This window comes from Ochotona curzoniae, unplaced genomic scaffold, assembly GCF_017591425.1.
Source record: "Ochotona curzoniae isolate NIBS_2020 unplaced genomic scaffold, NIBS_Ocur_1.0 contig_2318, whole genome shotgun sequence".
NCBI classification, from domain to species: Eukaryota; Metazoa; Chordata; class Mammalia; order Lagomorpha; family Ochotonidae; genus Ochotona; species Ochotona curzoniae.
In genome coordinates, this window is record NW_024465419.1 from 12,538,761 (window position 1) to 12,565,089 (window position 26,329).

Sequence of the window (26,329 nt, forward strand, 5' to 3'; positions counted from 1 at the left end):
TAATGTCAGTCATTGAGGACCAAGATATAAGGACACAGAGATAAAGATTTCCTCCACCCCTTTTTTAGAACTTTCTTATTTGAAAGGGAGAGTGGCAGAAATGGGTTAGGAGAGGAGAGTGCGGGAGGGGGAGAGGGAGATTGAAATCTAGTGTCACCTGCAGGTACGCTGCTCAAATGGCTATCGCAGCCATATTGGTACTACATTGAAACAGGAATGCCATCCTGGTTTCTGATGGGAGTTAAAAATTAAAAGAAATACATTTATAAATTTATTTGAAAGGCAGAGTCTGAGAATGATGGAGAGAGAGAGAGTTCTTTCATCTTCCGGTCTACTCAGCAAATGGCTGCAGTGGCTGGAAGTGGGCCAGTCTGAAGCCACAGGCCAGGAGCTTTATCCAGGTCTCTCCTTTGGGTGATAGAACTCAAATGTCTAATCATTACAGGGAGCTGGGTTGAAGTGGAGCAGCTGGGACTTGAACCAGTGCCCGTGTGGGAGGCTTGTACTGCAGGCAGCAGCTTTACCTTATTTGCCATAGTGCCGGCCCCAACATATACAATATTAATTAATTTATTTGAAAGGTAGAGTGACAGAGGGTTGAGACTTCAGAGAAAGGGATCATCCATTGCCAGTTCCATCTCCAAATGGCCTCAGCTGCTAGGGTTGAGCTGGACTGAAACAGGAGCCAAGAACTTGATCTGTATGTTTCACATGGTGGCAAGGACGCAAGGTTTTGGGTCATCTTACTCTGTTTCTGGTCACATTAGCAAGGAACTGGCTTGCAATTGAAGCCACTGGGAGCTGAATTGTCACTCCCTTATGGGAATCTGGCATTGCCAGATTAACATGTTGTGCTATAATGCCAGTCCTCTATAGCATTTTTGTTAAATTCAAGTTCTTGGTTCTAAATATTTCATTTCCTCTTTCAGGCACTGATGATGGGAGAACCTTTCTTTGACTGTCAGATTGGATTTATAGGTTGCAGAGCCATGTGCCTTAAAGGAATTATGGGTGTTAAAGATTTTGAAGAGAATGTGAATAGAAGTGAAACTGTAAGTCCATTTCTTTTCTTTTGAAGTGCTTATTGAAGTGTTCAGTCATTAAAGGTTGCTAGATGATATGCATCTCTGACTCAGGAGATTTACTGTTTTCCCCTGGAAGAAATAATAGAACTCGGGTGTTTAGAAAGTTGGTAGCATTTAACACCTGGTCAGAAGTTTCAAATATCTTTGAATACATAAATATTTATTCTTTTTTATTCATAACAATTACTTGAAGCACCTTTTTGGTTTGTTAAGTGATAAAATTGGAGATTATATTCTTCAATTTTATGGAGTTTGAAGAGTTTTCTAATTTCTGTTGACTACTGAATGGGTGTTATATAGCCATAAGCTTGCTTTCTTTTACAGTATGCTGATTTTTGCCTTCATAAGTTTGCATTTATTTTTAGGATGCCTGTTTTTTCATTTGTGGTGAAAATTTGAGCACAAAAGGTATGACATACCTTACAAATTCATTATTTGATTACCGAAGCCCAGAAAACAATGGTACTCGTGCAGAATTTATCTTGGATGCAGCTCATCACAAGGTCAGAAACGTGTTATATACAAGTTGTAGGGTATTTGGGTGGATACATTGTGTGAAATTTTGTGATTGACATTGATGCTATTTAGCAGCTTGTAAATACTAATTACACACTGATACATTTAAAATATTTTGTCCTAGCTTCTGTGTCTAGAAAGGTTTGAAAAGTACACTGAGATCTTTAGTGCTGTTTTGGGTTTAAGTTCTCTGTTGCCTACACACTCATTGAAGAAAGGAAACATTTAGAATTTTTTGTGGCTTTATTTTTTTTTAGTATGTTTGAATTTTCAGGTTAGGGGAAAGAAATGAGGAATCTCATCTTTTACTAGGTTTACTTTTCATTGTTTGAATTTTTCATGTATGATTATAGTGATGTCTTTAAGGGATATTGATATGTTCATGGAGTAGATGTGTTACAAAAGCTACCTGAAGATGAATGCAATAGAATAAACAATTGTTTCATTCAGCTTTACTTTAACAGTTTGATCTAATACTGAACTGCATAGTTCAGCATTTATGTACCATATTTTAGTTTACCTTACTGCTTGAATTGTTCCATGTAAGTTTCTTGAGATGTTTAAGGGCTGTCACTGAGAGTACACATTATTAAACTTTGTTAGAGTATACGCTGTTATCACTGTGATAGTGGTCAAGGTCAGGAGTTTACTCTCTAATCCATTAAGGGCATTAACTAGATGTTATTGTCAAAGTAGCCAAAATGGCTAGTATAATTCTGGATATCCATGTGTGCTCTGTAATTGGAGTAACATCACTTTTCTTAGGACTACATCCTTACATAGCTCTTTAATGTTTTGGCAGTTCTTTGAGTGGATACACATTACATATAAGGATGTTTATCTGATCTATCAGTTTTTAAACTCAATTTCTCTTAAACTGTGTGCTGTGTTTACATTGCTTCGTTGGCAGGAGACATACACAGAGATAGCCGGAATGCAAAGATTTGGGGCTTTTTACATGGATTACCTGTATACAATGGAAAACACCAGTGGCAAAGGTATTGATGTCTTTGTTTGCCTTCCTTGAGTAACAGAAGCCAAGACATTTTAGAATCAATTGATCCTTGACCAATTGGACTTAGTGAGATTTATCTCCTACTGCTTTGAGGAATTATATAATTTTAGTGTCCTATTAGGATTTATTTGGATTCTTGGCATTTAAATTTTTTTCTTTGTGTAGCCGATTGCAAGAGACACTGTGCGTAATCAAATTAAATCAGTTGTACCAAATTTTAAAAATTATACATCAAATTTTGTATTTAAAGTTGTCAGATTTTCTTTTCCATGTTTAATATAGTTTAAAGGTTATGTTAATTATTTTGTTTCAAGCCAAACACTAGAAATGAATTTTTGCAGAGATTATAATACATAGAATTTATGTGTATATACTTATTTTATATTATAAAGCAAATCATTTCTTTGAGTTACTTAATATTTTATTAGATATTTTATTTAGGTAAACATTATGACATTATACTTATTTTGGTCTTTCATATTTAGAAGTTATTGAAAATAGATTTATTTATTGGGTTAATGTTTCCTAGCTTTGAAAATGGTTTCTGGGTGATTTGTTGGCTGCTATGTGTGCAAAGACGACCAAATCATTTATCAAGAACCAGTTGATATTGTCAAAGTAAATATTTAAATAGATCCTTACAATATAGCACATTAAGACCAGTAGTATAAATATTAAGCTAGAAGAAGTTCAAAGGAGAAAGTATTAACTTTTGCCTGAGAAGTTGGAGACTTCCCCAAGGTGAACTCGTAGGAACTTTGTGTGATACACAAAGAATTCTGCCCTTACTTTTTGTTGTGGTTTCTGAATGTTCTTCTCATTGGTCTTCTCTGAGACTACTTGCACTAAGCTCTCTTCTAATAATCTAATTGTTTTCCATGAATTTAAGCACATTCTGTATGTTATTGATAACTGTATTTATCTTTCCAGTCCAGACTCAATTTTTCAGAATTAAATATCCAGTGTAAATTTGACATTCACTTCTGTGTCTCACAATTGAATATAGGCATTGGCATTATGGCATACTGAATCAAGCCTCTGACCCAGTGCTCAAATTGCATATAGGTGCTGGTTTGGCTCCCCACTGTTTTATTTCCAACCATTAACTCCTTGCTGATGCGCCTGAGAAAGAAACAGAAGATTTCCCAAGTGTTTGGGCCTCTGCTGTCTGTGTGGGTGGCACAAAAGGAGTTCCTGGCTTCTGGCTTCAGCCTGTCCCAGACTGGCTAGCTGTTGCAGCCTTTTGAGTAGTAAACTTGTAGAAGAAAGATTTTCTCCCCTCCCTGTCTCATGTTCCTTTCTTACCTGCTTTTCAAATCAGTAAATAACCTGAAATCAAAACAATAAACTCCAAAAACTCATATCTAAAATTGAATTATGAATATCTTCATTGCTCCTGCTACTTGTCTCTCCTTTATTCTCATTCTCTCCTTGGACATTTGTGTTGCCATGTTCTAATTTCTCAAACCGGAATCCTGGACATATTCATGTCTTAGTCCTTTATTCTCTCCTAGCATCTAATTTGTTTCCTCATTTTGCCAAATTTAACCTCCTAGATTTGTCTTCAGTCTATCTGCTTCTTGTCAGTATCACTCTTATCTCTCATCCGGTCTACCATCATCTCTGAATTCTGTTTGTTACCAAGCTGTTTCCACTCTAGCCTGCCTGTTGCCCTATTGCAATTACATTGGTTTAATCCCTAGCTAAAATTACTTACATGCTTTGCATTGATTGTTTGAAACAAAATTTATGAAGCTCATGGGCTTGTGTTCTAGAGTTACCTGATGGGTAGTGACAACCATTGCACCCCCCCACCTTACCCTCCAAATGGCTATAGTAGCCAGAGCTGAGCTGATCTGAAGTTGTGAGCAAGCAGCTTCTTCCAGGTTTCCCCTATGGGTGCATCGTCCCAAGGCTTTGGATTATCCCCAGAAACGGGGAGCTGGATGGGAATTGGAGCAGCTAGGATATGAACTGATGCCCAACAGGATGCCTGCACTGCAGGTGGAAATGGTTAAATGGATGCAATGGCCAGAGCTGAGCTGATCTGAAGCCAGGAGCCAGGAGCTTCTTCCTAGTCTCCCACATGGGTGCTGGGTCCCAAAGTTTTGAGCCATCCTTTGCTGCTTCCTAGGTCACAAGCAGGGAATAGGATGGGAAGAAGAGAGGCCCAGACATGAACTGGTGCCCATATGGGAGCCTGGTATTTGGAGGTAGAGGATTAGCCAGAGGAGCTATTGTGCTAGGCCCTGGATTTTAAAAATTATTTTAATTTAATTAGCCAGTGTCTCATTGTAACAGTCTTTTCATTTAATCTTTGAATTATCTGTTCATTTATTTATTGGTTTTAGGTTCCTGTATTTGTATGTTTGTACTTATCAGTGTGAATCTGTATTTGCTTCTATTGTGGTGATGATGTTAATTTTAAATTTATTGACTTTAAATGCAAGGCTTTATTCTAAATGTTTTGTATGGATTAGCTTATATAATAAGCTATAAAAACTCTAAGGTGTGTAACATTATGTTCATTTTACTGATAAGGAAGTAGCTAGTCTTGTAAAGGTTAAGTAAATTGATGAAGATTACATACTTATTTTGGGGGGGATTTGAACATAGTTATCCTGTCAATATGTAATTTAAAAGATCTTATTTTCAGTGAAACTTCTAAAATAGATATTAGTGATATAATGCAATTCTAAAATCCCCCTTCCCAGTCAATGTGGTAGTTAGTACACTTTGTGTAACTAATTGGAGATATGCTAATTAGGTTTTATAGAATAATTTTCTAAGAATGAGTTTTTGATTTTATAATATTTGTTATCTTCTTTTAAAATAGATAATGGATAATTTGTTTTTTTTAAATACTGTCACATTAGAATTATTCAGTTATCTTTATTCCTGTTTTAAGGTTTGTTTTGTTTTCATTGGAAAGTCAGATATGCAGAGAGGAGGAGAGACAGAGAGGAAGATGATTCACTCCCCAAGTAACTGCAATGGCTGGTGCTGTGCTGATCTGAAGCCAGGATCCAGGAGCCTCTTCCGGGTATTCCACGTGGGTGCAGGTTCCCAAGGCTTTGGGCCGTCCTTGACTGCTTTCCCAGGCCACAAGCAGGGAGCTGGATAGGAAGTGGGACTGTTGGGATTAGAACCGGCGCCCATATGGGATCCTGGTGTGTTCAAGAAGAGGACCCTAGCTGTTAGGCCATGCCACCAGGCCCGATAATTAGTTTTGAATCAGTTGCTTTTGTTGTCAGGAATATCTTTTTCTTTTTTTAAAAATTTATTTTGATTGGGAAGGCTGATTTACATAGAGAAGAGACGATCTTTTTACCCACTAGTTTACTACCCAAATGTCCACAATGGCTAGAGTTGAACTGATCTAAAGCCAGGAACCAGGAGCTCCCTCTGGGTCTTTCACATGGGTGCAGGTGTGCACGACTTTGGAGCATTTCCCTTGCTTTCCCAGGCTACAGGCAACGAGCTGGATGGGAAGTGGAGCAGCTGAGACATAAATCGGCAATCATGTCAGATTCTGGCACTTGCTGTAGCAGAGAGAAGGATTATCTAATTGAGCCGCTGTTCTGGCCCCTGTCATTAATATTTTATCTGCATAGAAAAAAAAATACAAATCAGATTTCTTTGTAACTTGCTGATAGAGGAATGATTTTAAGGCATGAGGCTAACCAGATAAAAATAATATTGTCTGCATACTTTATATCGTGTTGATGCTTAAATTATATGGAATTTGATTTCTTGTAGGTTGTACAAATCAGCAAGATTTTACTTTAGGGAAAGGTGAAGATGTGGGAGTGGTCCAAGAAAAGTCCACTAAAAGCCTTGTTATAGGTCCCCTTGACTTCCGATTGGATAGCAGTGCAGTGCATAGGATTTTGAAAATGATTGTTTGTGCCTTGGAACACGAATATGAGCCATATAGCCAGCAAAAACCAGGTTTGTTTTTGGCTTGATTACACAATTCAGTTTGTCTTATTTTGCTGAGTTTATATTTTACCTTATTTATGTCATTGTTAATGTATCTGTATATAGAAGTTACAGGGGAAATCAGGATTTTTGCATTTGTTTACCTAAGTACTTTGCCAATCTTTGCTAATATTTCACTGTCACATGTTTTAAATACTTTTTCTTGAGTATACTTAGGAAATATGTTTTTTCAAATGAGACATTTCTGAGCAGCTGGTTATGAACATGGGCTCTAAAGTTATTAACTGGACATTTGAACATAGTCATGTTTATTTGATTATATTTATTGGCAGTGGCTGTTTTTGTGCCACAGTGGTGATCTGAGTAATTGTTGTTAGACTACAGCCCACCTAAAATTCGTTCTACATAACGGTTTTCTCAAAGATTTGTTTGAAAGAGTTAAATGAAGATACAGAAAGAGGAAAAGAAAAAGAGACATCTTATCTGGTGATTTAGTACAGGTGACTGTAGAGGCGGAGAAAGGCCTGAGGCAAGGAGCCTCTCGTAGTGGTGACAGGTTCTCAAACACTGCTTTTCCCAGGCTGTTGACAAGGAACTGGATCAGCAGAAGAGCCAGAACCATGCTATACGAAAATACCAGCACCTTGAAATAATAATTTTTTGGTAAATTTTGTCTCCATTTTCTTTTGTAAATGAAAGAGCTACAAAAAGAGAAGGAGGGAAAGAGTAAGATTTTTTTCATGTATTGCTCACTCCCTGGATGGCCACATTGGCTGGAAACTCAAGCTCTTAGCCTTTCTTCCACTGATCTGAGTCAGAAGTGGAGCAGCTGGGGCACAAAGTGGCATCCATGTGGCTAGAGCTTTACCGGCTACACCTAACTTGACAAGAAATTTCCTGATATTTGTCTGAATATGCTTATCAGTGCATGTTAATCTTTCATTTTAACCATTTGAGGCGTATATAATGCTATCAGATTTGAGATTTTATTTTGCGTTTGATACCTGAAAATGTTGATCAGCTTTTGTCTGTTTAGATATATTGATTCTTGCTTATTCTGCTTTGGCTCATTAGTTGAGTTTTTGGTGTGTCTCAGCGATTTTTTAGGCGTTCTTTTTAAATTTTAATTACGATGTGGTCATATACATCCTTGTATATTTAGCTGGCTGTCAGTGGCAAGTACTTTCTTCTCATCTGTCTTGGTTTTATGTTCTTTCATTCATATTTTGATGGTCAGAAACTGTTCCTCTTTAAGATGTTTTAAAATGAACTATTAAGTTTTTATATGACAGTGTTTACACATTTACATTGTAGAGTAGTATTTGTATCTGGTAAGGGTGAATTTTTTCTAAATCTTCATTGTTGAAAAAACAAACAGAATTTGACTGTAAAATTTGGAAACAGATTAATTCATTATTTCATGTGTAAGAAAAGTATTTAATCTTTGTAAAATTTCCACCATTTTAATTTTAGGTACTAAGGATGAAAGTGAAACAATACTGAGTCTTGAAGAAGTGGCTTCTCTAGAGGAATATATTCCTACTCGACATACAAGTATTACTCTCCTGAAATGTACCTGCACAATTTTCATGGCTGAATTCAACTTGTTGGACCACTTACTACCTGTCATAATGGGAGAAAAGGTAGCATTTTGTGATGCTCTGCTTTTGTTCCCTCTCACGTATGCATGTCTTTGGTCATCAAATAAGACTGTTCCGATGGTTATCCTTCATGAAGTAAAAGCAATATAATATTGGTTAATTTTTAGAAAATAAATTTAAATTTATGCATGTTGTAAAGTGAACTTAAGCTGAAGATGTGTACACAAGTGTTAATTTATGGCCTGACCTCTAACAAACCCATACTTTAAGTATAAGAGCTTAGACAATTGCTTTATCTCTCTAAATTTTTTCTTCTCTGAAAAACAAAAGAATAGTAGTTTTCAAGCAAGCTTATAGATTTTACTGGTTAAATCAGGAGAGAAATGTTAAATACAGAAAGAGTATAAACACAGAAAGACTAATAAAACTATCTGTTTTATTACTTAGCAGAAGGAAAAACAGCCAGTTTGACTAGCAAGATTCATGAGAGGGTGTCTCATTGGCAGTGATGTAGTTCCACACTGTGGCAATGATTTGACAAGGTGGTATTTTGTAAGTGGTATTTATCAGAAACCTCATCATTTGAATGAGATGATGATGATGAGAAATTATATTAGAATGGCCTCCTTCAAGATTGGAAGGTACTTGAGAAATAATGGCTTAACAGGCCCTTACAAGATTCCTTGTTATAGTATATCAGTGTACATCCTATCAAGCCTTGAGTCGGCTGTGGACCAGCCTTGCCTGTGTGGCATGGATCTGTGTAGGATTGTTGGGATGGTGGCACAGACCAGTGTTTGTGGGACTGTTTTGCAAATTGATTGGGATAATGTGTGTCTACTATTTTGCACATATTAGAAAGCAGATTATCATTGTTGCTGGTTAATGAGGATTTATTGAATGCTTAATTGTTTAAAGTTCTTAATAACACATTGCTTCCTTAGTTTAGCTTACACATTTGGTCTTTATTTGTTACTTTACATCTGTATGGTGAAATTTCTTTTGATGTCTGCATGATGATATTTTCATTGTTTGCTTTGGAATTCCTTTATACCTTTACTAGGAAAGAGTCTAACTTCACTTTCTTTCATTATGGCAGTTTTAATTCTCTTGTGTATAGTACATCTTTAAGCATCATTTTTTTTAAAGATTTATTTTATTTTCTTATTGGAAAGGCGGATATACAGAGAGGAGAGACAGAGAGGAAGATCTTCCATCTGATGATTCACTCCAAGTGAGCGCAACTGCCGATGCTATGCCAGTCCGAAGCCAGGAGCCTCTTCAGGGTCTCCCACGCGGGTGCAGGGTCCCAAAGCTTTGGGCCGTCCTTGACTGCTTTCCCGGGCCACAGGCAGGGAGCTGCATGGGAAGCAGGGCTGCCGGGATTAGAACTGGCACCCATATGGGATCCTGGGCGTGCAAGGCGAGGACCTTAACCACTGCGCATCACGCCGGGCCCTAAGCATCATTTTTAGTCCTGGGCATATAGTGGCAAATTCTTTGAATTTTTGTTTACTTTAGAACATCTTTATTTTGCTTTTTTGTATAAATGATAACATTACTGGGAATAGTATTCTGGCCTGGCGGTTTCCTTTTGGACCAGACTGTGTCAAATTTCTCCTAGTCTGTAAGATTTCTGATGAGAAATCAGTTCTTTTTTTTTATTATTATATTTTGACAACTTTACATAGTTAATTAGGGTAAAGAGGTTCAAGGGCTACAGGAAAGTGGGTAAGACTAGTTTTTTTTCCGTATTGTTTCCTTCATGTTTAAAGGGGGGTATTAAGGGAGGAGGCCCACCCAATTTCCCACTCTCCCCAGGTCCTGGATGTAGGGTATGCTCTGAGGTTCTTGCTCAGGTGGTTTGATATTTCAGAAGTTATGAATCGCTGCCAATCTTGCCACTCCAAGCACTATGAGGTCTTTGAAGAATCCACTGATTGACACAGTCCATCATAGAGTCTCTGCTCCGTATTTCACTGCCAACATATAGCTGAGTTGGTTGGTTGACCTGTTCTGTCTTCTCTCTTTTCTTGGTTAGCTGGTGGTTGCAATTGCTGGATTGGTTCTGTTTTTAGCCCCAACTTCCACTGGAACCACTGGGTGTTGCAGTCCAGCCTAGTTCTGCCCAGCACATACTCGACCCTCGCATAAACCAGTGGGAGCTGCACCCTAGTTGAAGCAACCTGCAATAACCCCCACCAGGCCCGCCCCCTACCCTGGTTAGCCAGTATGTGTAGCAGTAGTCCAGTCTGTCCCACATCCCATTCCACCCCAGCCGCTGTCCTAGTTTTATGCCCTCCCATGGAAGTGGTAATCCAAGAGGGAGGAGCCCACTGTTTCCCTCCCAGGCCTCTCTGACTCCCAGATTATGCACTCTCCAGGTAGTTCTGTGGTTTGACTTGACAGAACTAGCCCCGGTGCCAGCTTCTTGCCGCTGATGCTGTGGCTAAGCCCAAACAACCCTCACCCACTCTAATTTTGTTTGCATCGATAGGAATAATCAGCCCAGCCTGGCTTCTCCCTGATCTAGTCCACATGAGGCATACAGGTGTTGTAGCCCTGCCTAGTCTGATTTGCCCCCATCCCAGCGCATGCTCTCCAGTGGGAGTAGCTGTCCAGCAAAGGAACCACCCCTTATTCCTCTGCCGGCACTGCCCCCTTGTTCTCATGCTTGCTGGTTGGGCGCTGTGGTCCCTTCTCAAGGTGATCTTTCATGTCATACATGTTTTAGAATCTTCCAGTTGTTTCACTGTGTAACGTCTGACTGTAATGTGTGCTGGTGAAGGTATATTCTAGCTTATTTACAATTCTTTGTTTCCTGTATGTGGATACTGCTTTTTTCTCCATATTGGAGAAGTTTTCAATTATGACTTAGCTGAGCAGGCCTTCTAATCCATTTTTTTCCTTCCATGATTTCAGGAGTTCCTAACAAATGCATGTTAGGTTGTTTGATGTTATCTCATAAATCTTGGGCAATATTTCTGGCTTTTTCCATGTCTTGATTTTTTTCTGAAAAAATGACTGAAATTTTTCCATGATTTGTCTTCTCCTTTAGAGATGATTTGTTCTGCTTTCCCAAGTCCATTGTTAAGGCTTTCCTCTGTATTTTTTATTTGGCATTTTGAATTCTTCCTTTCTGATACTTCAGTTAGAGAGCAGAATCTCAATCTTGTCTGAAATGTTCTCAAGTTGCGTATAGATTTAATTCATGCATTTGTTTCTTGTTTAGTAATCTTAAGTTCATTTAAAAAATTCTTCACAGAACGTTTCTGTCACTGTACTAGAAATGCAATCCTTCCTTCGTTCTTTCCATATTGCAGAGCCTATGCCTAATTTTGTGTGACAGTCTCCTTTTCGGCCTTTTTGGATCTCCAGCTCATTTCTTGTTAGTGCTCAATAATGTTCCATTGTAAGGGTGTATCAGAATTATTTGTTCACCTGCTTAAGAACATGCTTGCACTTTTTGATATTTTGGAATAATTTTGCTATAAACATCTGTGTCCGGGTTCAGTGTACATATATGTCTTCTACCCTTTTGTGTAAAATACTAAGAATACAACTGCTAGATTGTAAGCTAAGAGTGTATTTTGTTCTGTAAGAAGAGATAAAACTATCCTCTAATGTGATTATACAATTTCACATTCTGTCCAGCAATGAATGAGTGTTCCTGCTGCTGTCCATCCCTTCCAGTGTTTGGTGTTGTCTGTCTATGTTTCAGAAGTATCCATTCTAAAAAGCTTACATTAATGTCTCATTTAGATTTTCCCTGATTATGCAGATAAGGAGCATCTTCTGTAGGCACATTTGCCATCTGTTTATCTACTTTGCTGAGGATTGTCCTCAGATTTTTCAGTCACTTTTCAATAGGGTTATTTGTTATCTCAATGACTTTGAGTTCTTTGTATGCTTTGGATTATAGCCTTTTATCAGATATGTCTTTTGTAAACATGTTTCTGCTAGTTCCTGGCTTGTCTTCTCATACTGTCTGTATGCTTCACAGAGAAGCAAGCTGTAATTATAATGAATGCCAGTGTAACAATTATTTATTTCATAAAATCTATCTTTTAAATTATATCTAAAAGTCATCGCTGTACCCTAGGGCATCAGCTTGTATCCTTTAAGAAACTGTTCTGTTTCATTAATATGATCAAATCTGTGGAGATGAATTTTTCATAGAAATTAAAATTTTTTATTGTCCATAGGATTTATAGTTACATTCCTCTTTAACATATTTAAAAGTTTTGTACTTCTTTTTTTTTTGAATCCACAAAATGTGTGCGCCGATGTATACTAAATGCTAATATTGTGACACTGAAAAAGAAAGCAGAACCACAAATTTGCTGTTGTGATGTGTTTTCACATTCTTCTAGCTGGGAATTCATAGTCTCCTCTTTCAGTAATATAGGTTTGGAATTTTAAGGGCATTAGGGAAAAAAGGAAAGGAGCACTTGCTAATCGTATAATCTCTGGACATCTTGAAATGCCTCTTTATTGAAAGCTCAGAAAGGTTCCATATCACTGAGAATACCAAGTTCTCTTTAGGATTCTTAAGAGTTTGTGAGCCTCTAACGTTTGTATATAGGAAATAGGATATGGAACAGGAAATTTTCTTTCCCCTGTAAATATTGCTTACTGTGAACATGTCACATTGTAGTTTAGCCCACTTTTTTGTTTGCTAATGTGAATAAAGGGAAAGAAAAATAAAGATGACTGGCTCTATATCTAAAAGTTTTTTGAATGATTTTACAATGAAAAAAATACTTCCATTACAAAATAAAAAACACTTGTTAAGACAGTGTTAATTTTGCAGTATATACACATCACTTGAAATCTGCAGCATATTGATAAATAGACATCTGTAATTGGTTTTAGTGGGAGCTGTGTGCAAAGGCGTCTTTTCTAGATGCTTTTGATGTCACTGCATTATGTTTATGTGAAACTTTGGTAGAGGGAGCTGCATATTTACTGTTGTGTTCCTGAACTAATGAAATACTGTTTTTCCAGACCTCAAGTAACTTCATGAATACTGCAAACTTCCAGCCCCTTCGGCCTTTGCCTTCCATTCAGATACTTGTGGATAAAATTAATCTGGAACATTCTGTGCCAATGTATGCAGAACAGCTGGTGCATGTGGTGAGCAGCCTTACTCAGCCATCTGATAATCTGCTTCATTATTGCTATGTGCACTGCTACCTTAAGGTAAGGAAAGCAATTGTTGTCTTTATTCTTTTTCTCCTTGGGAGCATCAAGTAAGCTTGTTCTCCTGGGAGGTATAATTTCATAGATATGGTATTTTGAACTATGATTTAATTAAAATTCAAGATTTATTATTCTAATATAATTAAGAAAATATACATCTACTTTTTTTTTTAAAAAAAGACTTCTTTAATTGTTTGAGATTAGTAGGTAAATATAAGCTTATAGTAAGTATAACTTTTGAGGATTTTTGTCAATTTTTTTGTAATTATGAAAAAGTATGATTCCATATGGATGCTACAAAGCACTCGTGATTTTGAAGGGAATATTTATTTGAGATGAATTGTTTTATTAGAAAATGTTGTGTAAGTAATATCATATAAATACCAGTTCAAGTCTAGGATGTTCCACTTCTAATCCGTCCCCAACTAGTGTACCTTGGACAACATTGGAGTATGGCTCAAGTGCTTGGACCCATGCCACTCGTGTGAGAGGCCTGGCTAGACTCTACTTCCTGGCTTCTGTCTGACCCAACCAGGCCATTGGGGCCACTTGGAGAATAAACCCATGATGAGTTCTCTTCTTCTCTGCCTCTTCTGTCTCTGAATGCTTTTCAAATAAATCAAATCTTTTTTATATATATATTTAACAAACTTAGAAAAATTTATTTTACTTTTATTGGCAAATCATGTATATAGAGAGAGGAGAGACAGAAAGGAAGATCTTCCATCTGTTGAATCACTCCCCAAGTGGTTGCAAAGGCTGGTGCTATGCTGATCAGGAGCCTCTTCTGGATCTTCCATGTGAGTGCTGGGTCAAGGCTTTGGGTCATGCTTGACTGCTTTCCTAGGCCACAAGCAGGGAGCTTGATAGGAAGCAGGGCCGTCAAGATTAGAACTGGCACCCATCTGGGGTGTGGCACATACAAGGCGAGGACTTTAGCTGCTAGGCTACTTGCACCAGGCCGTAACAAACATTTGAAAAGTCAAGTTCCTCTAACTTATATTAATTTCTTGGCCCAAAAGTCTGTGTCTTTTGTTATGTAGTAGTAATGTAAAGGGAGTTATTGAACGTTCCATCCAGCTACTCCAGTTTTTCTTTTTTAGATAAGCAGTACATTCCAGCACAAAGTTTACACAATGATAAACTCAAATATTGAGTAAAAAGTATTTTTGCTAATCAGAGACAGAATAATCAAATTCTGTTCTGCGGTCAAAATTTGAATATCATATTAGTATTTGTCTTGATTTCTTGAAGCAAATCTAATTTTAGCTCTTTCAGAGAAAGGGATTATATAGAATTCATTGATGTGTTAAAGTTAGTTTTTTCTCTGTTGAAGACATTTAACACATTTAGCATAGAAGATAAAGGCACTATCCTCAAGGAGTCAGACCAAAAAAAAGTTGGGCAGCACAGCAGAGTCACCATCCTTACTCATAGAACGGTCACCGAAATAGTTGTTCACCAACTTCATTTGTCAACATGTTAAATCTCATTTAATTTTTAGTGTATTCTATAAGTTGGGCACAATCCCAGTATAATCATGTTTCAAGAAAAGGACTTTTGCTGCACATGCCATTTTGTTGTCTTTTATGTTTTGGTCACTTTGATGTAGCTTTTTAAATTAACTGTTCCAGGAAGTAAGGTGTTGGGCAGAATAGGAATGATATGTGTAGGAAATCATTAATTATTATTTAGAATATTGTTCACTCTTGGGGGTGGCAGTTGTGTAAATGAATATTTAGTAAGCATGTTAGTGTTTGTGGGCCAGGAAGCAAAACTTAAGAAAACTCTGTGTGTGTATGTGTATATATACATGTCCGCGCAGAGCAGTTAAGTTGCTGTGTGGGATGTCCTCATGTTACACTGGGGTACCTGGTTTGAGTATTGACTACTTTCTTCCAATCCAGCTTCCTACTAATGACCCTGGGAGGCAGAAGGTTATGGCTCTTGTCCCTACCATGAGAGACCCAGATGGAATTCTAGGCTTTGGTCTGGCCCAGCCATTATTGCCAGTTGCAGTTTGGGGCCTGACCTGGAAAAATGTAATATGTCTCTCTGTGTCTCTGCCTTCCAGATACAATGAAAAAAAATTAAAAACCTACATAATAAATACTTATGGATAGCAAAAGATTGCCACAAACTTTGAGTTGATGGTATGTAAAGTTTGATTTTGTGATAGTTTCATTAATGACAAAAATGGAATTCTTTGTCAGGGCTATGTTTTACCTACTTGACGTTCCAGCTTAGTTTTCCTATCACATTTGTTATAAATGTTCAAATCATAAATTATTTTTTACCATGTAAGCTATACTTATTTTTTTTTTTATTGGAAAGTCAGATATATAGAGATGAGGAGAGGCAGAGAGGAACGTTTCCCATCTGATGATTCTTTCCCCAAGTGATTGCAACTGCTGGAACTGCACTGATCCAAATCCAGGAGCCAGAAACTTCTTCCAGGTCTCCCCCGTGGGTGCAAAGTCCCAAAGCTTTGGGCTGTTTTCAGCTGCTTTCCCAGGCCACAGGCAGGGAGCTGGATGTGTAGTATGGCCACTGGGATTAGAATTGGCGCCCATGTGGGATCCCGGTGCATGCAAGTACTTTAGCTACTGAGCTACTGTGACAGGCCACTTTTTTTAAATGCCTGAATTATAATGTTTTGCTTTGTTAATCCAATTAGTTGTTGATGGATTTCGGGATTTTTTCCTCTGATATTACTAGTAACCTGCCTGTGTACAGGTTTACATTTATTCCTCTTTGAAATGATTTGGACATTAGCTTTATTTTCAATATTTTTTTAAAAATGACTTTTCTAGTGGATCAAACATTTTTTTTTTTTTATCCTAGCAGTGATAAATGAGGCTTCTTATTTTTCCCACATCTTTACTTGTTACTGTCTTTGTATTTTAGCCAATTCAGCAGTTGTGGTATGCTAATTCACTGGTTTTGCTCTTTATTTTCATAGTGAATGATACTCAGCATTTTAATGTGCTTATTACTCATTGATCATATCTATTTCTTTAAGAAATAGCAATTCAATTTAAAAAGTGATTTATTTTATTAGAAAAAAAGATAAATAGTTGCACAGTGAGAGAGGAAGAAAACTTCTATTCATTAAATCACTCCCCAAATGTTTGCAAAGGCTAGAGTTTATATATAATGGCTTGTATATAAGTGATTCAGTGGTGGAAGCTAGGAACTTTTTCCAGACCTCCACATGGGTTCCGGGCCTAAGGACTTGAGGTCGTTCTTCACTGCTTCTCCAGGACATAAGCAGAAAACTGGAGTAGAAATTAAGCAGGTGGAACTTAAACTGGTGTGCATACGGAGTGCTGGAGCCACAGGAGGATTAGCTTGCAGTGCCACTGCCAACTCTGTGAAAATTTTAGCCAGTTTTTGAGGTGTGTGTGTGTGTGTGTGTGTGTGTGTGTGTGCAGTTATAAGTATTCTTGCTGTAATATTCAGGATGATTTTTAGAAGATTTAATTAAAAGAGTTCGAGAAGGGAAGGTAGGAGATTTATCTCCCATTCATTGGTTCATTCCTGTAATGATTCCAACTGCCTGGGCTGGGTGAGGCTGAAGTCAGGAGCCTGGATGGAACTCCATCTGGTACACTGATGTGGGTGGCAAGGTTCCAAGTCCGTGGACCGTGATCTCATTTATTAAAAATAGATGACACTAAAAAAATAGATGACATTATGGCAGTGTTCATGCTTTGAAAATTCTGAGTGGTGGAAAATTCAGTGTTTGGTATTTATAATTTTGCTTTCCTAAATTACTGGTTTGGGAAGAAAAGCAAGAAATAATACTTCCTCATTTCCCTCTATAATTGAAAAAATATCAGTTTTCCCATAGTTGTCTTTCTTTGCAGTGAAAACTTAAAACAGAAACTAGGTTTTGGATGTTGAAGTGAGTAGGTAAATATAAAATGATCATGGACTTTAGGCTCTTCATTGAAGTTCTTTGTTGAAGGAAAAACTCATTCTTTTCCTGATTGAAGAGATGGTGGTGGTTGAGATTGTTTTTGAGAATGAGTGGAGATCCAATCTTCTGTCTCAGCGAAAGGGAGGATGATTATTTGTGTTTTTAAGGGAGGGGTAGATCTTTAATAAGTTAGCTATGTTTAATATGTCTTAAAATGGCAGTGACATAAAAATGATTTTTTTTACTATTATGTTTTCATTTTATTTGAAGTTAGTATATAGTTTTTATATTTTTAACTTTTTAAAATTGCAAATGTTAATGCATCACTAATTTTTGTTGAAAACGAAGTTTTATGATGTTTTATGATTCTACATTTATTAAAATTTCTATTGAGATGTTAAGTCAGGAACATTTGTTGTAAAATGTTGACATATTGATGATATATTTTATTATTTGTTAATTGCATATTTAAGTGGTATTACATGTTTAACTTTCCATTTAATGTTATATATAAATCATTCATGTTTACATTTCCTTTAGCTAAACTTGTTCTGACAGTTATTGCTTCATATATTTTTACTGTTTTAGGCCATTATTAGTTTATGATATTCAGCACTTCATTTTATTTCTGGTTTGGTAAATTATCAGCATTAGCAACTTGAATTCACATTTAGCTGTATCTCTATTTTACAGATTAAATTTTTATAATTTATATTAAAGGATACTGACATACTGTGTAGTCATTGTAAATATGTATATCTTTGCATAGTAGAGGGAGTTTAAAATTTTTGTTTTGATATTACTTAAATTTTTGTTTAACACTAGAGTTTCTATCTGCTGATTCACTCCTGGGCCAGGCTTAAGCAAGGATCCCAGTAACAGTTGTTAGGGACCCAGATACTGGAACCATTATCTGCTGCTTCTTGGATGAGCATTAGCAAGAAGCTGCACTGGAAGCAGAGTAGCCAGGGTTTTAACCAGGTGATTTGATATGGGATGTATATGTGCCAAGTATTCCTAAACATCCATCCTGAAATAATTATTTTTGATGTGGTGAATAATTGAAACCCAAATATGACTCTTTAAGTGTAATAATAATGTCATTATGTAGAGGATACTTTGTTGAAAGATAATCTTTCATAATTTTATCTACTGGAATGTTTACTGAGAAGCATCTTTATATGCAATGGAAATACAGATTTTAAAAGAAACAATCATAGTGTGAAATTACCCTGATACTCTTTGCAATTCTGCACATGACCAGCAGGGGATCTCCTCTCCACCCAGTTGGAACTTAGTACAGTTAAGGATAGTATCTGTGATTACACTATTGGAGCATTTAATGGGAAATAAGAGACTTTTGGAGAATTCTTACTCGAGCATAAGTGATGTGATGTGTTAAGATATTCCCCTTCCTCCTATTTCTAGAGATATATGGAGTTTGAACTTTGATTGAAATTGTGTTATGAAGTCATATTGTTAATTGTAGTTTTCAGAATCCTTTAAAAGGAATTAGGAAATGCTGAAATTGTATAGTGCCTAGAGCAGTCCTGGATACACTGCTGCTTGGGAGAGATCCTCAGGGAGAGTGGGTGTGCACTTTTACTTTCCCTTCTCAAGTCTGAATTTCCTTCCGAATGGTTAATAAAAAATCCATAGAAGTTACATGGATGAGTCATTTTTCCTTGTTATGTTATTGCCATTAAATATGTTAGTAGATAGTAACTAAGTAGCTCCTTGGTCATTATTTTATATTCATTAAATATATTTCAAAAATTTGTAATGAGAAAATTCTGAATGTCTCAGTGTATGGTTTTGTAGGTAATATTAATCCTATAGGTATGTGGATACTGAAAATGTTTATTGAAAATGTAGTTTAAAATAATTTAATTTTGATGCAAAAACATTCAAAATCCATGTGGAATTTTTCTTTATTGCATTTTCCAGGAGCGTTTGAGCTACTGTGTGTGTCAATATTTGTAAATTCAAATAATAAATAATAGGTAAACATGGATTTCAGGATTAAGTTGCATTTGCATTTGGATAAGTAGTAACTCTTTGTATCATGGCTTTAGAATTCTGAGATGCTTATATTTTATCCCATTGGGAATACCAGTTTTATGTATTGTATTATGTCAATTGTGATGTTTCATTTTGTTGGGATAGATACATTGTCTATGAATTTCAAGGACTGCTTGATCTTTTTTTGTGTGTGTGCCATCTCATTTAACTGTAAACATATGAAAACTAGCTTATGCCATATTCCAGATTTTCTTGTGTGTAAAACTTTATCAAAATAATTGGAGGGAGTAGAATTGTGTAGAGTATTTTTGAATATTCCTTCTGTGCTTTTTATGCAGTTTGAGAATAAGCATGTTTTTAAGGTGGTTCTTCCCGTATTTATTGCTACTTTAATTATAAAATATTAACAGTAATTATTCCTTTTTTTTATACTGGAAAATACAGTCAGATGTTCTTTGAAACAACAGATTTTACCAAACATTACTACATGAGGGCTACATATAGCAATAGGAAGCTTACAAATTTTGTTACACAAAACTGGTGATATTTTAGGGATGTGAAATAAATACTGTATATTTAAATCCCTTAAGTTTGATTTGGTTAGTGCCAATTTGTATAAAGGAAAATGTTGATTGTTTGGAAAGTTGAAGAAGACATTGGAACATATTCATTATGCAGCTGTTATACAGCAAATTGAAGCTGGTGTATTTTATGCAGAGTTTGTTAAAACTTTGTCTCCCTGAACATTTGGATCTTTTCTTTCAGATATTTGGCTTCCAGGCAGGGCTGACGTCGCTGGATGGTAGTGGGTCGTATTGCTTACCTGTACCGATTATTCCCTCCTTCAGTACCGCTCTTTATGGCAAACTACTGAAACTTCCCACATGCTGGTAAGTATGAATATTGAAAGGGCTGTGTGTTAATTCTCATGTGTTTTTTTAGAAGGGGAAAAAAACCCAAATGTGTCCATATGTTAACTTAGTACAAAACAGTAATAAAATATCTGAAGTACTGGCTTTTACTGAGATACTAAAAAATGTTTTTAGTTTCTGAAATATATTAGTTGATAGTATATTTTATAACAATCATAATGTCTTGAGTTATTCTAAAATGCTGCTCTTTCAGATTGTAATAGAACTCAAAGGGCAAGTGTGTAACGTGTGTGTGTGTATTGTGGAGTGGATTTAGAGATTTAACTGAAAGTTGTAGATTAATACCAATGCCAGAATATTTACCTGTTAAATAACAATTTTATGCATATTCACAGTCACTGAGTGAACTGGACTCACTATACAGAATTAGAATATATTAGCATCACTAGCAGCTACGTTTTTCATTCAGGATTTGGTTGCTTCATTTGGAAGTCACATTACTTTGAGCAAACCAGTAGTTACTAATTGTACATTTTCAGTGGAAAGGAATGGTTTTATTGTATTAGAAAAATTACTGCTTAAATATAAAACATTCTGTAGTGAATTATTTTAGTATTTAATTAGATTAAAAAATTTAATTACTTAAGTTTGTAGTAAATCTTTGTATTCATTCTTATATTAATAAGCTTATGTTTATAGGATATGTGATTAAATTTTTATTAAAGGATTTATCCAAAATATTTAACTGGCTAAAAATTTGTTTGGTATATATATTTAATAAAATGAAATCAATAAAGTGATTCTTCACATGTCAAGAAAATTAGCCTATCTCTAAAATTAAAAAAAAAAACTTTAGTCATAACCAATTCCTTTGTAAAAGGAAGCCATTATTAGATGATTTAAAAAAAAACTTATCTTAGGTACATTTTAAATTGTTGTAACTCACCCACAAATTTAATGTCATTTATAGTGTCATATAGAGATGCATTTAAGAATTTATGTGCAAGTGTATGTAGTAATGCTGTATTTGAGCCAAGTTTTGTATTCTGATCTATGAGGAAATAACCGGGGATTTGTGAGTTAGGATGTTGCCAAAAATTTTCATAGGTAGTTGTGACAGCTGTTGTCTGTTATGTGCTCATTTATTATGTTCAAATCTAAAATTATTTCACTTTAAATAGTGTACTGTAGTATGAAAGATTTCAGAAAGCCAAATTACTAAAATGAGTAGTTTCATGTATAGGAAAAGAACAAATAAGGCATGCTTATTTTAAGTTTACATAGTAATTATTGTAAGAATTATCTGTGATTTAATACATGTCTGTAGACATGAAAAAGCATGTAGACCAATTGGATACTGAAAGCCTGAGATCACAGAATGCTAATATGTATTAGATATGCTTTGATTTTTGGAGATAAGTACACTTCTGCATTTTTCTTTTGGTGTTTTAAGAATATTGCTTTCAGATAGTTGTCTTAAGTTTGGTAAGAAATAGCAGATTAAGTCTTTGTGCTTTGTCAGTTTATAATTAGCAACTCAAAAATCAAAATAGTAAATAGAAAATTGAATAAATTGAGATGTTTTAGTTAAGTGCAGTTAGAATTAGTGAAATACCGGATACATCATAAACTGCTTGGCTAAATCATAATCATTGTGATGACAGAATTTTATTTATTTCCTGTGGTGAGTGACGATTCCTTTTCATAGGTTATTTTTGTTATATCATTAGCTATCAACTCTGTTCCCATTTGTGGTTTCCCTGTTCTTAGATTATGTAGCTATTTCATTTGGATTCCACATCACAGAATTTCTTAGTATAAAGATACTTCAGAAAATTATGTGGAAAAAGTGAATTAAAGATAAATTTAGTTTGGCTCCAAAAATTTTTAAAACCATGCAATTTTTAATGAGGTCTTTGAGAAGACTGTTATTCATGAATTAACAAATTTTTGCACCAAAATAAATTTATCTTCTACTTCTGTTTTCTATGAACTTTTGGACATATCTTCTCATATATCATACAATAATAGCTATAACACTTTTACTATAACCTGTAGTTTTCAAAGACTTTTTAAAATCATTGGTAAAAATTAGTATGTTTCATGTTAGTAATAATTTTTGCATGCAACTCACTTTTATTTAAAATTTATGTAAAATCATTTAAAATTTAACAATTACATGTTTCAAGTTAAGGAAGTTTAATCAGACTTTCTATTTTTAAAAAAAACATAGGTTACATTGAAAGTAAGTTATTTTTTCTCAGATTTTTCCCCGTTTAAATGAAGACTTGACTATTTTAACTTCTGTGAACAAGCTAGGATTCTGGTAATTTATTTTTTTAGAATATATATATATATATATATTTTTTTTTTTATCACTGATCCTCTTACCTGGTTTCCAAACATATGACAATGAATTTTTCAAGAGTGTTTTGTTTGCTGTTTTATATCAGGTTTGCAGTTTCATTTGTGCTAGGAGCTTAGAACATGTTATGGTGGATAAGACACACTGACCAGTAACATTTAATGCCCGGCCTCTCAGCTGCATTCATTTGAACCTGAATTTACGCTGCGCTGCAGTGACTCCCTAAGAGTTGATCAGTCGGCAGTTGAGGATCATGGCCTTGCTCCTAACAGGAGTAAGCCTTAGTCTTCTCTAGAGAATATTATGAATGTTTCCACACAGGTAGTGCCATTTGCTTTTAAAATGTCTTCTGAGTCTTGGCAAATGTTTTTTTCTGTTTAAAAGAGAACAATGGTAAAATTTCAACTCTGTTTTGATTTTCAATTAAAATATCAGTAGATTCATTATTTTATGTATCAATAGCTTGAGATATTTAATTTCTCAAAACTTGGTTACCAATTCAAAAATCCTGAACATTTTTAAAATTTCGTTTTATGACATTGATTCATAGGCTCTGGGATTCCTCTAACCTCTCCCTATGCCCTCCGTGTTGGATTCCTCCACCTTGTTGCAGTATTACAGTTCATATCCAGTCATATACCATGTGTAGAGTCCAGCCTCTTATTGTCCAGAAAGTTTCAACAGTTTCTTTGGGAGACCATCCCTGGTCTGAAAGTAGAGCTGGCAGAATATCATTCCCTCCAATGAAAAGCCACAACATAATTTCAACAACAATTTGCAACATTATGGAGTTAATTGACATGGTGTTGAGTAACCAGTATGTCAGAAAATGCAAGCTCTTAACCACATCCTGTGACTACTTCATTGACCTTTCAAATTTTGGTTTATATACAACCAACTGCTATGCACCTTAAAATGATTCAACTGTCTCTTGTCTATTTTCATTTTTATATTTAGCAGTTTATAGTATTGAAGCATAATTTTTACTGAACTTGGTGAGCTTTAGAATAGTCCAAGCTGGTTTATAAATCTAACAAGGCATATGTTAACGATTGAAGCGTAGAACAGTTTTAGGTGGGGATTGCAGAGAAATCTTCAATATCTTAGGAGCAACTGATCTTTGTGTCCTACCTAGTAAGGTATATGTGAGTCCAGGCTAACCATTTCTTGTCTGTTCTCAGCTTTCCTTATTGGTCTCTGTCTATCTAATCTAATTTTTTTGGAGGGGGGCTCCGAAAAGACCCTGATGGTCATTGCAAGAGAGGGTGGGGATCCAAAGTTGGAACTAAATAAGGACCAGAGAAAGCTCCTCTCCCGGGACCCGAAGGAGATTTACTGTTCTTCTGTTTCTGAGGACCACTCAGGGCTCCTGTCTGTTATTTCAATGACGTTAGATTCTGTAAGGAAGAATCTGGGCTTCTTCCATCCATATGGTAGATCCAAACGGGGGTGGATGACCTCAGAGTTCCTGGCCTACGAGGGCACTCCAATTCCCTGTGGTCTCCTTGGCAGTTGGGATATAGCCTTTGGTGCCCATACTGATAATCCTAAGTGGGAATCCGGGAGTCTCTAGGGTTGGGATATGAGCCTCCTCCTGTCCTCCTGCTCCACTCTGGGATGCCCCCTTGCTCTGTGCATATGACATTCTGTTAAGAGGCTGTCAGAAAGATCCTGAACATTACTCAGCATCCCCCAAATGTCTTTATCTCCATTCTGCATGTTTTATCAGTCTTGATTTCTAGTAACATAGATTAGCTTGTCTTTTCTTGGATTTAATATAAATGGAATTATACACATAGATTTGTTTTTGACTTGTCTGTCACTCCAGTGTTTGTAATGTCCAGAATGAGTATATATACTGTGGAATATAGTTTTTATGTTGTGTACTTTGGTTACTGTGGACTATTCCATTGCATGAATGTTGATGTACATATTCTTGAACTGTAATTTTAATTTTAAGGTGTTCTGATGTTTCTTTTTAATGACTTTGCCGCTTACACATTTTCTTAAACTTCAGTTGCATAAGAGATTATATATCCTTAAATATTTATTACTTGAATTATGATAGACCATGTGCTACTAAGTGCTGGTGTTGGGGAAAAGAGGGCAGAAGAATTTAAAAAAGGGTAAGAGGTAGTCCTTGACCACAGAAAATTAGTCTGATGAGGGAGGCGCATATAAAAATAACTAAATTTAAGTTGCAAAGGTGAGGCTGAAAGATTATCTTTTATACTTCAAAGAAAGCAGAAAATTTCCTTAGGAATTCATGGATGGCCCAGAAGATATCCTGTAGAGTTGTACATTAATGGCAGAATCCAATATATAAGTATCACTGTATTGGGGGAGGAGGAATTATGAAAGTTAATTTAAGCCTCCACTCACTCACAAATGTCTGCTTTTTCATGTAAATCCTTGAAAGAGGTTAGACTGTTTAGCCAGATTTTTTCCTGACCATATTTGGAAAAGGTCAATCATGATATAATTCAACTTCTCATATTTTTATTATTTGGAAATATGAGTGTTTACGGAGACATGCTACATATTTTCTAGATTTAGAGTATAAAAAAACTTGGTTTTGAAAGTCAGAACATGGAGGAGGTAACTTTTAAGCAGGATTTTGGATTACTAAGCTCTAAAAGGGCAGGCTATATTGCTAAATACAGTACTTTATCTAATTTAACAGCTTTTAGAAGTACCCTGTGAAATAAAATATTACTTCTTATAGAACTAAGCTTCTGAGAGGTTAAATAAGTGGTCTAAAATCATGCAGTGGTTGAGGGGAGGATTTCATGGAGCATGACTGGGTTCTAGAGTGCTTTATGCCCTTTTTACTTGAAGTTATACATTGTTGTCTGCCTTGAAGGCTCAGTGCGCTTCATATCGTGTAGTAAAAAGGAATTTTCTTGAGATTGAGAAATTTTGGTAGAACAGCCAATAACTCTGAACTCTGCAAGATATCAGTTAATAGTTTATAGATACTGTAATGCTGATCTCATAGAATTGTGAATATTTGTGTTGAGTAGAATATTATGTATTATCTCAATTTCTGAGTCTTTATGACATATCTGATTTATAATCTTCTACCCTATGCCTGAACATTTTGTACAAGGAATGTTAGACACTGCGAGACTGCCAGAACCATTGTTGGGCAGCTCTGAATTTCTTTTATTGAATCAAAATTACTTTTATGTGAACTTTATGCTGTTTGGATTTCTGCCCAAGAATGATGTTCCTCCACTTTTATAATTACTGCTTTTGTAGTTATTGCCATTTTAATTCGAAGAGGAATGTGTGAAAACATACTGGTTTTGAAATTGAGGGATCCCTGTGGGCACCCATTCCTTCCTTATTAACACAGTACCAAATAATTTGATTTTAACTAATGTGTAGTTATTGAGTGATTCATTCATAGGAGACATGCTTCTGTGGAATCTTTGTCACTTCTTTGTTAATTAGAAGATCATCTGATTGAGTAGTTGGTTCCTGGCATTGATTTGGTCCTGAGAATGGTTGAGGTAGATATTTGGCACTTACGTCCGGTCAGCATTAATTGAAGCTGGGCCCTTGAATAAAATGCTTGTAATATTAAATAGCAAATTTAGAAAAGTAACCCCACAGGGAGTAAGATAATGTTAGCTCAACTGCCCTGTCCTGTTAATATTACAGTATTATAATATTACTCTAGGCCTCAATCCTAGATTTGGATTTTTTTTCATTCCTGGAGAGATCTATTTGTTCCTTTATTTCCAAAGCCATGTTTGTATTCATTTGTCTGCTTTTTGATGAA

The 26,329-nt window shown here is 35.8% G+C and overlaps 1 protein-coding gene across 4 annotated transcripts in view; it reads left to right on the plus strand.

Annotated features, from left to right (window-relative positions):
• VPS13B (vacuolar protein sorting 13 homolog B) overlaps positions 1–26,329 on the plus strand; it is a 595,475-nt gene that overhangs the window by 68,843 nt on the left and 500,303 nt on the right. For all 4 annotated transcript variants that reach the window (XM_040972638.1, XM_040972637.1, XM_040972639.1 and 1 more), the window contains exons 10-16: positions 930–1,052; positions 1,451–1,588; positions 2,512–2,599; positions 6,376–6,567; positions 8,032–8,201; positions 13,167–13,361; positions 20,071–20,195. In XM_040972638.1, coding sequence (XP_040828572.1) covers positions 930–1,052; positions 1,451–1,588; positions 2,512–2,599; positions 6,376–6,567; positions 8,032–8,201; positions 13,167–13,361; positions 20,071–20,195 — 1,031 coding nt within the window. The remainder of the gene's footprint in view (positions 1–929; positions 1,053–1,450; positions 1,589–2,511; positions 2,600–6,375; positions 6,568–8,031; positions 8,202–13,166; positions 13,362–20,070; positions 20,196–26,329) is intronic.